Here is a 14,306-nt window from a genome sequence, read left to right as displayed (position 1 = left end):
TGTGTGTGTGTGTGTGTGTGTGTTGTGTGTGCGCACACATGAGTGCATATGTCTAACTATGGAAAGAAACAGGAGAGAAGAGAGAGAGACAGAACGAGAAAAACAAAGAAAAAGAGACTGAGGCAGAAACCGAGAAGCCACCAAGAGAGGGCCTTAGAGACCCGCAGACAGCTTTTTCCCTGGGATCTTTTGGTTCCACCTCTGCATGACCAACAGGAGGATGAGAGACACACTGTCTGGAGGTTCCTCCTAGTTTTACTACTGACCTCACTGTGATCTTCAACATCATTAAAGCAGTCACTGATTATCCTATTTTGCCGTCAAGAGAATAGTAAATAAGGGCTTAGCAGAATGAATTGCTCTTTGTTTTTGTTTTTGGTGAGGCAATTGGAGTTAAGTGACTTACCCAGGGTCATACAGTTAATAAGTGTCAAGCGTGTGAGGCCAGATTGGAACTCAGGTTCCCCTGACTCCAGGGCCAGTGCTCTATCCACGGCACCACGTAGCTGCCCTGAATAAATTGTTCTAAAATGTTGTCTGTAAGATGCTCGGTACTTCTTTGGAAGCTAAGGCCGAGCTGGGGAGAATCCTCACTTCAGCTGTCGACGAGTGCCACCACAAACAAGTCTCTCTTCATCCATCTCCCAGAATGGCCGTCTCTGAGCTCACTTGCATCTACTCTGCCCTCATCCTTCACGATGAAGAGGTGACAGTTACAGAGGATAAAATTAATGCCCCCATTAAAGCAGCAGGTGTAAATGTTGAACCGTTCTGGCCTGGATTATTTGCAAAGGCCCTGAACAATGTAAACATTGCAAGTCTCATCTGCAATGTAGAAGTTGGTGGATCTGCCCCAGCAGCTGGTGGTGCTGCCCCTGCCAGCACAGCTGCCCCAGGTAAGGAGAAGAAGAAAGAGGAAGCAAAAAAAGAAGAATCTGAGGAGTCTGATGATGACATGGGCTTTGGTCTGTTTGACCAAATTTTTTTTTAAACATTAAATAAAAAGTTTAACTCAACTAAAAAATAAAATAAAATAAAATGCTGGTGAACAACAGGTTAAGAAGCTGGCTATGGTACAATCTACAAGTTGAGATCTAGGTATCTAGCAATATGAACTATCAATCGCAAAGTATACAAGTTGCTTGACAGAAGCAACTACAGAATTAATTTGAACAATTCAAATATTATTAAGATCAAGCAATGCATAAAATGGAAAGATAGATATGTTCTAAAGGGGATCATGAGAGCCAAGGACGGTGTTCTACAAAGAATTAAAAGGGGGGTAAGTTCTCCAGATGTTCCTATTTACAGGTGCCATTATTCTGGCTGCATCAGCCTCAGAATGCTTCAAGGGCCTTCTGAATGAGACCAAGGGACACTCAAAATTGATCAGTCTCAGGAAAAATCAAGTGCATGAAGAATGTCAGTTGCTCAGATTATAATGTCATTAAGGTATTCCATTAAGTACATTTCTCCAAGATGGGCACTAAGGAAATGGAGCCAGGACTGAAGAGGAAGAGTAAAAGGAATCAGGGGCAGTGCTTTCAAATATCCTAAGCTCTTCCTTGACAAAAACCCAGATTTTCAGCATTAAAACTCACCTGGTAATGTGCCAAGACTCAATTCTAGGTACATGCATAAGAAATGCTGAAAAAGGATTAGATCTAATGGGTGCAATCACCAGAAAAAAGAGACAGGCCAGTAAAGTAAGAAAATTAGAAATGGTTGATGAGCAGTTCCAATGTGACACTGATTTATATCCATGGGATGCTAAAAAACCCAGAGAAAGGACTATGCTGTGTTGGGTAGAGCTGCTATGGAATATTTATAAAAAACACGGAGAGGGGCAGCTAGGTGGTGCAGTGGATAGATCACCGGCCCTGGAGTCAGGAGTACCTGAGTTCAAATATGGCCTCAGACACTTAACACTTACTAGCTGTGTGACGCTGGTCGAGTCACTTAACCCCAATTGCCTCACTTAAAAACCCAAAAACAAACAAAACCAAACAAACAAACAAAAAAAAACACCCAAGGATGGAGTATAAAAAATGCTTTCATTAGCAAATATTACCAAAAGTATATACATGTATGATCAATACGGCAAGCAAAAATGCTGATGTTCTCTTTATAAGATTCCTTTCATCCCTCACCATAAAAATGTTAGTTTTTAAAGGAAACACAGAAAATTTAGGAAGGACCTACATGATCAGAAGTTAAATCTAAAATCTAATTAAAATCTAATTAATCTAATTAAATCACTCTCTGTATGAAAGAATTCTTGCCATGCTCAGATTATGTTTCTGAAACATTTCTTTCTGATTATGGTGTGAGAATTAAGCTTGTTTTGCCCACTTTCCCTTTTTTCTTTTAAACCGGTGACAGACTTGTGAACAAGAAGGGTAATGTGAGCCCATGAAAAAATAAGCAAAGAAAATCCCTGGCAAGGATTAAATCAATGACCATGGCCTCTTACCCTCTAACCAAATGAAGCAGACAACAAAGAAATTATAAATGGAATCAAAAAACAAAGCTAGTTTTGCTTATCAAGTTTGTGTTGAAGCCATAAGATCTTCTGGCTTTCCAATTTACATATGATTATCACTTCTAAACGAAACTAAATACTTCAGTGCATCTAATATTACAAAATGAGAATTAGGAAAAAAGACTTACCCCAATTATCACATGGTTTTCACTTGCTAAATCTCCAATCACAAAGCTTGAACAACCAAGGTTATGATAATTTTCAGTAGCTATAAAATTGGTCTTAGTTTGTCCTTGTAACTGCAAAAAGGAAAAGAAAAGTTAAATTATTATCTCTTTTAAAAAAAAAGAGCATAGGTAGGGGTTATGTAGTTGTTTTTATAAAATTTTCTAATTCAAAAACTTCGAGGAAATTGGAAAAATTTGGTTAACTTAAAGTTTAATATAAATAAAACCACTTTGAAAGCTATTTTGCAAAGTAAAAGTGCTAAAAATGCCTATCACAATTTAATCATTTCTAAAAAAATAAAGAACAAGACTGTTTTCTACAAAGAGACATGGAATCACTTTGTTACAAAGTCAACAAGGATTTATTCATTAGTCTTCTTACCTCCTTTGCTGCTCTGAAGGCCTTCTTCTCAATGGCTCCATTTTTAAAAACAGCAAAAAATTTTTAGTATTAGCAAACAACATGTAAGCAAGGCCCATCCCCCAGGTACTATTCACATATTTAAATTAATAGTTCCATAAATCACATAAATCATTTAGAAAACGTATGGCCTAGTCAAGTGATTCCCAACCACTGAAACACAGACACCTGGGGTGGGGGGAATGACCATGGAACTAATGCAAGAAATCCTTGGTTTTACATATGGAGCAAGCATAATTTCTCACGGGCAGCTAGGTAGTGCAATGGATAGAATGTTGGGCCTGAAGCCAGGAAGATGACCCTTCCTGAGTTCAAATCTGGCCTTAGACATTTACTAGCTATGTGACCCATGGCAGGTCGCTTAACCTTGTTTGCCTCAGTTTCCTCATGTGTAAAATGAGCAGGAGAAGGAAATGGCAAACCACTCCAGTATCTCTGCCAAAAAAACCCCAAATGGGGTCATAAAGAGTCAGACACAACTGAGCAACATTTCTCAAACAATACATACCAAGAATACAACTACCACCATGTATAGGTCTATAGAATTATTTGCTTTACCTTAGAAAAGTCAGATATTCAACAAGGCTGGGCATCACTGATCTAGTGCGTATAAGAGGACCAGGAATCCAGAAGACTAAGATATATTTCTAAGTCCTACCACTAATCAATCATGTTACCTGGGATGAATACTCTTTGGTTTTTTGTTTTGTTTTGTTGGTGGTGGTGCTTTTTGTTTGGGGCGGGGGGTGTTGAGGCAATTGGGGTTAAGTGACTTGCCCAGGTCACACAGCTAGTAAGTGTCAAGTGTCTGAGGCTGGATTTGAACTCAGCTCCTCCTGAATCCAGGGCTGGTGTTCTATCCACTTCACCACCTAGCTGCCCCGGATGAATACTGTTTGGCCCTCTAATTGAGAGGCAGTCAGGTAGTGCAGTAAATAGAGTGCTGAGCCTAGTGTAAGGAAGACCTGAATTCAAATCCAGGCTTGGAGACTTATTAGCTGGGTGACCCTGACAAGTCACTTCACCTCTGCATCAGTTTCCTCATCTGTAAAATGGGAATAATAATAGTACCTACTTTCCAGGGTGGTTGTGAGGATCCAATGAAACAGTAATCATAAAGTGCTTAGTACAGTGCCTGGCACATAGTGGGCACTTAACAGATGCCTGTCGTCTTCCTTCTAGGCAGATGTTCACTCCTGCCTCCAAGAATATGCCAGGCACCCTCTAGCCTCTGCCTGCACCTTTGCTCAGGACATTCTACTGTCTAAACCCGACCAGTCCCTGGCTCAAATCTCAGCTTCTCCGTTGATTCTTCTTCCAGTCATGTTCTCAATCTTTCCTATCACCAAAGCCACAGGACCATTCCTTGTGACACTCAGTTAGTTTAAAGAGCTTTGTCTGTTGACCGGCAGGTCATTTATTTTTTACATGATGCTCTAGTCAGTATACTTTGTCTTCCCAACTAAACTATAAGGTCTAGGAAAGCAGAAATAGTTTATACAAGGTATATTTCTTTGCATTTTCCAAGAATAAACCAGTAATTATTTTTTAATGAATGGGTCACTAAACCTGGCAGGGCAATGAGAGTTAATGACTTGCCCAAGGTCACACAGCTAGTGTCAAGTGTCTGAGGTCGGATTTGAACTCAGCTCCTCCTGAATCCAGGGCAGTACTTTATCCACTGTGCCACCCAGTTGCCCCTAAAGTATTTCTTTATAATGAGTATTCCAAAATTCATCTGCAGATTGCTCTAAATATAGATGGGAAGCAGAAATAGGTCATTTACATGCATAAGCCACTGTCTTACCTTCCTGAATTTGTTTAAGTTGTAGATCCATAATGCAAAACAATCCACTGTGCGTAAGAAGGAACACATGAAAAGTACCTATTAAAGTGGAAGAGGAAATAATTAGGTAAATTTAAATGTTTTCACAATGTTTTCAGAAATAAAATTATTGTAGATTTTGCAGAAATCAGCCAATTATAAAAAGTGTGACTGCTACATATTTATCCAGAGTAATGATGGGATGTAGTAATAGGTAAATAATGGCTATAAAAAATTAAAATTCACTTTATTTGCTCAAATGTAAATCCAATGTATTGTTGCTTTACTTAAATACAATTCAACAAACATCAAATGCCTACTACACACAAAGATTCTGTGGAAACAGAATGATAGCTGATAAAAATGAAAAAGAGTCCCTTGACTCAAAGTCTAACATTCTAAAAAAGCAGAATAAATACATAACTTAAGTCAAAAATGAGATTTTTAAAATAAACAAATTGGTCCATTTAACATTCATTAAACAAACAAACAAAAAAACCAACAAAATAGACCTTATGCTCATGAATTTTATGCACTCAAAACCAGGAAAAATAGTACTTATAATAAAAGAATAGTAAGTTATTTGCAAAAGTGATAGTAATAGGGGCAGCTAGGTGGCGCAGTGGATAGAGCACCGGCCCTGGAGTCAGGAGTACCTGAGTTCAAATCCGGCCTCAGACACTTAACACTTTACTAGCAAGTCACTTAACCCCAATTGCCTCACTAAAAAAAAAAAGTGATAGTAATAAATGCTAGTTGATTCTCTGAAGCTTTTCCTTTTCTTTTCTTTTTTTTTGGTGGGGTAATAAGGGTTAAGTGACTTGCCCAGAGTCACACAGCTAATAAGTGTCAAGTGTCCGAGGCTGGATTTGAACTCAGGTTCTCCTGAATCTAGGGTCGGTGCTTTATCCACTGCAACACCTAGCTGCCCCTCTCTGAGGCTTTTCCTAAAATACATTACACGTTACTAAAACAGAAATAGTTGAGGTGCTCAAAATCTACTTTGAAGAGTGAGCTTATGTTTGCCAAAATATAAAATATTACAAATTATTCAAACCTACATATTTTTCTTTGACAGGAAATAAATGTTCCCATAGGTATCCATTTTACTGAATTCTCAAAATAGTATGCAGTGTGCTACTATACTAATTAGCTCAGAAGGGTTTTATATTTAGAAAAATAATTATAGAAACAATCAATTAGCACATAGAACATCTGTGGTATGAAGGAACCTAGTATATGTTATTAAGGAACATTTACTCCTATTCGGAATGTTCTAAAACCTCTTGAAAAAGGAAAAGTTTTGGAAAATAAACATTTATCATATTAGTGGCTACCTCAACAAAAAGTCTGACAAAGGAAAACTAGCACATAAGGAAATTTGTGTGGCCAAATGCCTGAAATCCACAATAATACCAGCTGAAGAGCAACAAATGCAGAACTAGGAGAAGAGACTGCACGGCAACTGCAACCACCTAAGAGGAAATGTGAAAGAGAAAAACAAACCGAGAATCCTTTTTGTGTGGCTTTTTTTTTTTTGGTGAGGCAATTGGGGCTAAGTGACTTGTCCAGGGTCACACAGCTATTAAGTGTTAAGTGTCTGAGACTGGATTTGAACTCAGGTTCTCCTGACTCCAGGGCCAGTGCTCGATCTACTACGCCACCTAGCTGCCCCCCAAAAAAGAATCTTGATGAAGACTTGGAGGAGCTTAAAAATTGTTACAATACTAGGCTGAGATTAATTCATACAAATGTCACTAGAGATGAAGCAATTTGCAATGGCTGTATTGATATTCATTCAGTTTGAAATGACTATTTAAAAATAAAAATAACTATGTTAACTGATCTGGGTACTACCTCAGAGCACTTGTATAGTTCAAAAATCGTAGCAGTGAAACTCACCTTCTTTTGAGCCATCTTCTTCTATGATAAGATCATGGTAAGTACACTGATTTTCATCTGGTGCTTCCTGAACAAATGCCTAATTAAAAATTAATTACGAAAAAGCTTACAAATGGAAGGTGACATATTTCAAGCCCAGAAGCATCATTAGCAATCATTCTTCACCAAAACACCAAATTTTAACTAAATGACAAATATTTTAGGCACACTCACTAGGAGCGTCTTCCTCTCATTAAAACATCTCTTCGTTGTTCACTTCTTCATACACAACTTACTTCCTGGTTATGATAGCTAATATTACTGAACGTGAACAGTCTGTCTCTTAACTTAAAAGGAAAGTCATTTTTGTGAAATGAAATTTTATTCTCTAGCTACCAAGGAGATGATTTTGAACATGATGCATGAAAAGGAAAAAATAAAAAGAAGTCATACGTTACTAAGCAATGTCTGCTTTGATGTCACATGAATAAGATGTAAGTTGCCACTTCTCTCACCGACCAAAAGAAATTGTCCTCCTTGACACAAGCCAACTACATCCACTTTAGTATCTGAAAATTTCAAATCAAAGTTTCTTTAGACCATTAGACTAATAATGTTGACTTTATTTACAAAGAATCAGACAATTTGGGAGCTGAAAGAGACCCCAGTGACATAAAGGAATCCCTACTACATAACACACCTGGCAAGGGGTCAGTGGGCCGGTGGGGGTGGGGGCCTTCTCAATTGCTTCCAAAGAGTGGGAAGCCACCACCTCTCAAAGCAGGTGATTCCACATTTGGACAGCTCCTACCGTTAGGAAGTGTGTCCACCCATCAAGTGTCAATTGGCATCTTGGATTCCTCCACCCACTGTTCCTACTTTTGCCCAATAGGATTAAGCAGACTAAGTCTATACACCACATCTTTCAAATACTTGAATAAAAAACTCTCTTCTGAGTTTTTTTCTGAGTCGTTTCTCTTTCAGCATGTAACCTATCCCTCCCAACAAGACTGAAACAGTGGCCTAATTTAATAAGAGGAACTGTTATAAGAAAAAATAAAAAGCTCTGTAAATGAATTTTTAAAATCAACTGCACAAATAGAGACAGGAAGAAATTGGCTAGAAACAGTTCATGTGATGAGGTGCTAGTGATCTTAGTGGACCTCAAAGTAAAAACAAGTCAATTGGATGATGTAGTGATCTAAGAAGCTATAACCTTAGGCTGCCTTAAATAAAAAGCTCACATCCATAAAGAAGGAGGCAATAATCACATTGTACTCTGCTCCATTCAGAATATACCTGGAGTCCTGTATTTAGGTCTAGATATCAAGTTTTAGAAAAAAACATTGGAGTGTCCTCTGGAAGACAAAAGCCAGGATTGTAAAGGGCTCCAAAGTCATGCCATACAAAATTTAGTTGAAGGAAAGGGGGAGTCTTGGCAGGTTCATTTAGTTTTTATTCTTAAGTTTTACTTTTTAAAAATCACAGCGAAAGGCTAACACATAAAAAGACAGAATAGACTTGTTTTGTGTGGCCCCCATATGGCTGAATCAGGACCACTCAGGAAGATACAGAGAAACCTATTTTAGCTCTCAGAAAGGAAAAACAATCAAAACTACCCTAAAGCAGAAAGGGCAATCTCTCCTTCCCTGGGGAAGGTCCTCAAGAAAAGAATGCATGTCAGAGATACGACGGAGGGGACATTCATGCTTAGCAAAAATCTTCCAATTCTGTGAGTCTAATAAAAAGCACGCTTTAGTATATATGTACTTCAGCAAGTCTTTGTAGTATCCTGACTATACAATATTGTACAAGACTTGGAATGTATGCCATATAATGATCTATCAGCCAACCAAGAAGGTGTTTGAAAAGTTCGGTGCACAAATTTTAAGCATTCCAAATTCATTGAGAATAATTCTGCCTAAGCTGATTATCTGAGGTTCTTAATATTTTCAATTACCTAAGACATAATAGGATAAACTAGCAAAAAGTAAGATTAGGTAGAAGTGGAGAGTTAATCTCCTAGCCTAGTTGACTTCTAATTGTTTTCATCTCTATTCATTAAACTTACCAAACTGAAGGTGCAGTTGGAGACACCGACAAATATTGTCAAAAAGTGTCACTGACTGATCAACCACGATGATAAACCCATCACTTGAGCTGCATGCATGCAACTTTGGAGAAAATGAAGCCTGTAAGAGGAAAAAGCATATCTCTGAAATCCACAGCATTTGGGGTTCAGCAAAAACATGACATTAGGCAAAATAGTGTTGTTAGTCAATCAGTTCTATAGGAATTATGTTATAAATGGATGATTAACTAAAAGATATTATATCATGATGTAAGTTAGTTAAAATGTAATGATGGGGGCAGCTAGATGGCGCAGTGGATAGAGCACTGGCCCTGGATTCAGGAGGATCTGAGTTCAAATCCAGCCTCAGACACTTAACTAGCTGTATGACCCTAGGCAAGTCACTTAACCCCAATTGCCTCACACACACACACACACACACACAAAAATGTAGTGATGAGGGGGCAGCTAGGTGGCGCAGTGGATAAAGCACCGACCCTGGATTCAGGAGGACTTGAGTTCAAATCTGGCCCCAGACACTTGACACTTACTAGCTGTGTGACCCTGGGCAAGTCACTTAACCCCAATTGCCTCACCTAGAGGCAATTTTTCCCTTCCATTTGACTTTGACATCATTCACCATTATCTACTTGACAGTCTTTCATACTAGTTTTGTGGAAAAGGTAAAGAGCTATGAGCTACAAAGTAACATAATTCATCACATTCAGAATTAGATGACTTTGTTGTGTTCAACCCTTCATGGCCCCATTTGGGGGTTTTCTTGGCAGAAATACTGCAGTGGTTTGCCATTTCCTTCTCCAGCTCATTTACAGATGAGAAAACTGATACAAACAGGGTCAAGTGACTTGCCCAGGGTAACACAGCTAGTAAATGTCTAAGGACAGATCTGAACACTTGAAGATGAGTTTTCCTGACTTCAGGCCTAGCACTCTATCCACTGTACCACCTAGGTATTCAGTTGGTTGACTGGAAGGACCCAAAGAAGTCATTAATGGTTGGCTGGTCATTTGCTGTTTAAAATTTATTAATTCCAAGACAACTCTGAAGGATTTATGAAATATGTGATCCATCTCCAGAGAAAGAACTGATGATGTCTGAATACAGATTGAAGCAATTTTTTTAAAGTTTCTTTTTCTGAAGTTTTCTTTTCTGTTTTCTTTCACAACATGACTCATATAGAAATGTTTTGCATGACTATACATGTATAACATTGGATTGCTTGCATTCTTAAAGGAGGTTTAGGGGGTGGGGGGAGGAAGTGAATTTGAAACACAAAGTTTTAAAAATGGACGTTAAAAATGTTTTTACATGCAATTTAGGAGAAAATAAAATTCTAAATAAATGAAAAAAATATCAATAACTAAGATAAAGGTATAGCTGATGAAGGTAGCAAATGAGCAGATGACACAAAGCTAGGCAGGTTAGCCAACACCTTAAATGACAGGGTCAGGAACTAAAAAGATCTTGACAGGCTATGATGCTGAGCTGAATCTAATGGTAATGAGCTTTAAGGCAATATTCAAGGAGGATCAGGTGAAGGAATGATGAGTGATTAAACTGGAAAAAAGAAGACAAGGAGGACGTAAGAGCTGCCTCCGAAGGTCTTCATGCGGAAGGGGGATCAGACTTGTTCTGGAGGGTAGAAGACAGAAAGAGGAAGGTTCTGGCTGGATGCAAGTAAGAACTTCCTATTGCTTTAGGCTACCCCAGAGAGGAGAGGGAAGACTCAGGAGGAAGTGTATGGCAAGCAAGGCTAGAGGACCACATGAAAGAGGTTACACTGAAGGAGGAATTACTACTCTGTTGTTTGGGCTAGAGGACCTCTGAATCTCCTTGTTCTGCAACATCCTTCATCACTTCATCCCTGGACTTCTGCCATAGCCTCCTAACTGGTCTCCCTAATGCCAGTCTTTCTTCTTTGAATTCCCCCTGCACATCACCACCAGATCCATGATCAGAAACATGGCTCTCACTGCTAACATGCCCTCCGGCCTGTCATACCACGTGTCACATCGAGTAGGCCCTACCTCTCAAATATGCCCAGCTCTGTCCCTTTCCTCAAGTCCTTTGTTCTGAATAAGCTCCCTCTCCTTCCTTGTCTACTGATTTCCTGGAGAGATGGCATGCTGTGGTGACACACAGACCTGGGTTCGAATCCGGGCTCTGACTTACTAACTGTATCCATGAGTAGTAACCCTCTTCAACTTTCTCAGCTTTTCTTTTCTCCCCTGAAGAATGGGGATAACAATATATACAGCAGCTAACAACACAGGGCTATGGTGAGGCTTCAATGAAATAATCTATATTTGAAGGAATAAATGTCAGATCTAAGTCCTATCTACCCTTTCCAGGCCCACTCTCTCATGAGGCTGTCCCTAATTCCCCAAGTTAGGACTGAATTTTTCAATCCTGGATGATAACAAACAAGCATTTATTAAATGGCTACTAATTAACAGGCAATGTGGATATGACAAGAGAAGCCAAACATTCCCTGCACTTGTGGAGTTTACATTCTATCCAGGAAATAACAACAGAGACAAGTGAATACAAAATATATTATGAAGTAAATACAAAGTAATTTCAGGGAATGGAAAGCACCACCCCCACTCAGGGATCATGAAAGGCCCCACATAGGATGTGGCACATGGGCTGAGCTACGGTTATATGAAGGATGAATTTAGAAGGGAAAGACTGTCAGCATACTATCGCTACAAAACAGAGAAGTAATAATTGCCTGAATTAGGTTGGTGCAAGTGTGTTCAGAAAGGAAGCAATCAACATGAAAAAGACACTTTGAAAGAAGAAACAGGAAGGTTGGAAGAAAATGGGAAAGCAATAGTACCAGATGATGCCATGGTTTCATGCCTTGTGGTCTCATGGGAATTATGGTACCATTAACAACAGCAGCACAAAAGCTCGAAAGGGCCAACGATTTTGTGGGAAAGATGGGTTCAGCTTAGGATATGATAAACTTGAGGTGATGTTCACATTCACATCCTACATGTCCAACAGTGTCGAACTGATTGGACTGAAGGGACTCTCACACAAAAGGAATTATTTTACATACAACATAGAGTAATTGAGATATCAGAAATCTTACCTTCTCAGAAGATATCTTGACTAAGGTATCCACTTGATATAAAGTTGTTCCATGTTCTTCTCCCGAACCGATACTTAGGCAACCACTTCCTGTGTCATCACTTGTTAGAAGTTCAATATCATCCCACATGTTTGTCAAAATTGTCTCCCTGTGACAACAGGTTAAGACATTGGCAAATAAATTTGAATAAATTTTGAATAAAATTTGAAGTTACATGATATGGAGTCTGGGTCTCCAAACACTCAGACACCAGGACAACCTATCAACGAGAGACAGCACAGCACGATACAAAGGGCACTAGGTTTAGAATCAGAGGTCTTGAGTTCAAATTCCCTGCTCTGCTTAGCTGGGTAACTTTAACCAGGATGTTTCACTTCTCTGGACTGGTTTTTGAGTATGGAGATTAGCTGATTTCTAAGGTTCCTCCCAATTCTAAACCTGTGATCCAGCATATCATACTAAAAAGAGTATTGTGACTTGAAATCAGGAAAAACTTGGATTCAAATCCCACCTATACAAGTCATTTATCTCATCTCATCCTGTTACATCATCTGTGAAGTCAGTTCTTATCTCAGTTATTGGAAGATTAAAAGAATAATGTATGCTAAAGTGTTTTGCAATGCTATAAACTAGGAGCTCTGAGAATCATATGCTGAGTGTGGGAATGAATACACCTTAGAGGTTGTGTAGTACAACCTACCCCTAAGATTCCACTGAGTGCAACTATGATTTGTAGGGAACAAGACTTAGAGGTAGAAGGGGCCCTGGAAATACCTTCTAGTCTAAGCCCCTCATTTTCTAGCTGAAGAAACTGAGGAGAGGTATAGTCACTTGCCGAGGGCCACAGTGCTAGCAAGTTACATAGCCAGGACTTAAGTCTACCGAGTCCCAGTCTTTTGCTCTTCCCACTACACAGTTATAATCAAGGATGTTGTTTAGCCACTTCAGTCAAGTCGGATTCTTTGTGACCCCATTGGGGGTTTTCTTGGCAAAGATACTAGAGTGGTTTCCCATTTCCTCCTCAAGATTAAGTGACTTGCTCAGGGTCACAGAACCTGGTTGGTGTCTGAGGTCAGCATCCAGCTGCCCCCACAGACACTCAAGCAAAAGGATCTCCATCATTGTGACCTTTTCAAAAGCTTGAATGGACCTGTTACATAGAGACTTCCTTGTGACTCTAGGCAACTCCTTTCCCCTCTCTGGGCCTACTTCCCAATCTGTAAAATTAAGGGATTGGTCCCAGAGGCTCCCTTCCAGCTCAGAGTTTGTAGCTTAGGAGACATTGTTGAGTAGGAGGTTTGGGGATGGGGAAGTGGGAACATTGTAATCTATTGACCTAGGGTCATCGAATCTCAAAATTGGAAGTAATAGGAGATTACCTAGTACAACCAACACCAAAAATAAGAATTTCTGTTGTTCAATTGTTTCAGTCGTTCGATTCTTTGTGACCCCATTTGGGATTTTCTTGGCAAAGATACTGTAGCAGTTTGCCATTCTGTTCTCCAGCTTATTTTACAGGGGAGGAAACTAAGGTGAATATAGTTTAAGTGACTTGCGTGGGGGGGGGGCATACAGCTAGTGTCCAAGGTTGGATCTGAACTCAGGTTTTCCTGATGCTCTTAACACTGCAGCACCTAGCGGCCCCCCCAAATAAGAATTCCCCTCCCTTAATATCGTAGGCATGACAATACAGAGAAGCCTTTGCTTGGATACCCCTGGTGATGTTAAACCCATTCATTCCACTTTTGGACGTCTTCAGTCATATCTAGAGGGCATATCTATTTTACGTTAGCTAAAAGCCGCTTCCCTGCAGTGTACCCCATCGCATCCGATTCTGCCCTTTGAGGCCAAATCAAATCCTCCTTCCACAAGACAAACCCCCCAAGTCACTAAAGACGGCGAGTATGTCCCCTGACTCCCCTCCCCCACCCCAGGCTTCTCCCAATCAATCAATCTATCAACATTTATTAAGTGCCTGTTGTATACCTGGCACTGTGCTAAGCACTGGGGAGACAGAGAGGCAAAAGACAGTCTCTGTCCTCAAGGTGTTTACAATCCCAACCTCCTCTGCAGAAACGGTTCGCCCTCCTCACTAAAGACCGCGTGGACGAGGTAGGAGGGCCTCAGAAACCGCGTCCTCTCCTCTCAACCGCCATGAATCTGTATCAACTCCCCTGCCCCCAACTTTAAATTGGCGGGAGAAGTCCCGACCCAGCCCTTCGCTACGGCGGCCGGAGCAGGCCAATACTCCTCCGAAAGCGAAGGCGGGTCCGCCCAG

At 39.9% G+C, this 14,306-nt stretch overlaps 1 protein-coding gene across 1 annotated transcript in view; it reads right to left on the bottom strand.

The window, feature by feature from the left end:
* KNTC1 (kinetochore associated 1) overlaps nt 1-14,187 on the bottom strand; it is a 98,774-nt gene extending 84,587 nt beyond the window's left edge. The window contains exons 1-8 of the mRNA XM_043975126.1: nt 14,015-14,187; nt 12,029-12,176; nt 8,908-9,028; nt 7,290-7,405; nt 6,858-6,936; nt 4,938-5,015; nt 3,092-3,126; nt 2,671-2,781 (exon numbers count right to left, since the gene is read on the bottom strand). Of these exons, the coding sequence (XP_043831061.1) occupies nt 2,671-2,781; nt 3,092-3,126; nt 4,938-5,015; nt 6,858-6,936; nt 7,290-7,405; nt 8,908-9,028; nt 12,029-12,157 (669 nt within the window). The 5' untranslated portion in view covers nt 12,158-12,176; nt 14,015-14,187. The remainder of the gene's footprint in view (nt 1-2,670; nt 2,782-3,091; nt 3,127-4,937; nt 5,016-6,857; nt 6,937-7,289; nt 7,406-8,907; nt 9,029-12,028; nt 12,177-14,014) is intronic.
* Between the last annotated feature and the right edge of the window lie 119 nt (nt 14,188-14,306).

Source organism: Dromiciops gliroides, chromosome 1 (assembly GCF_019393635.1).
Source record: "Dromiciops gliroides isolate mDroGli1 chromosome 1, mDroGli1.pri, whole genome shotgun sequence".
Taxonomy (NCBI): domain Eukaryota; kingdom Metazoa; phylum Chordata; class Mammalia; order Microbiotheria; family Microbiotheriidae; genus Dromiciops; species Dromiciops gliroides.
This window is presented reverse-complemented; position numbering and strand designations above follow the sequence as displayed.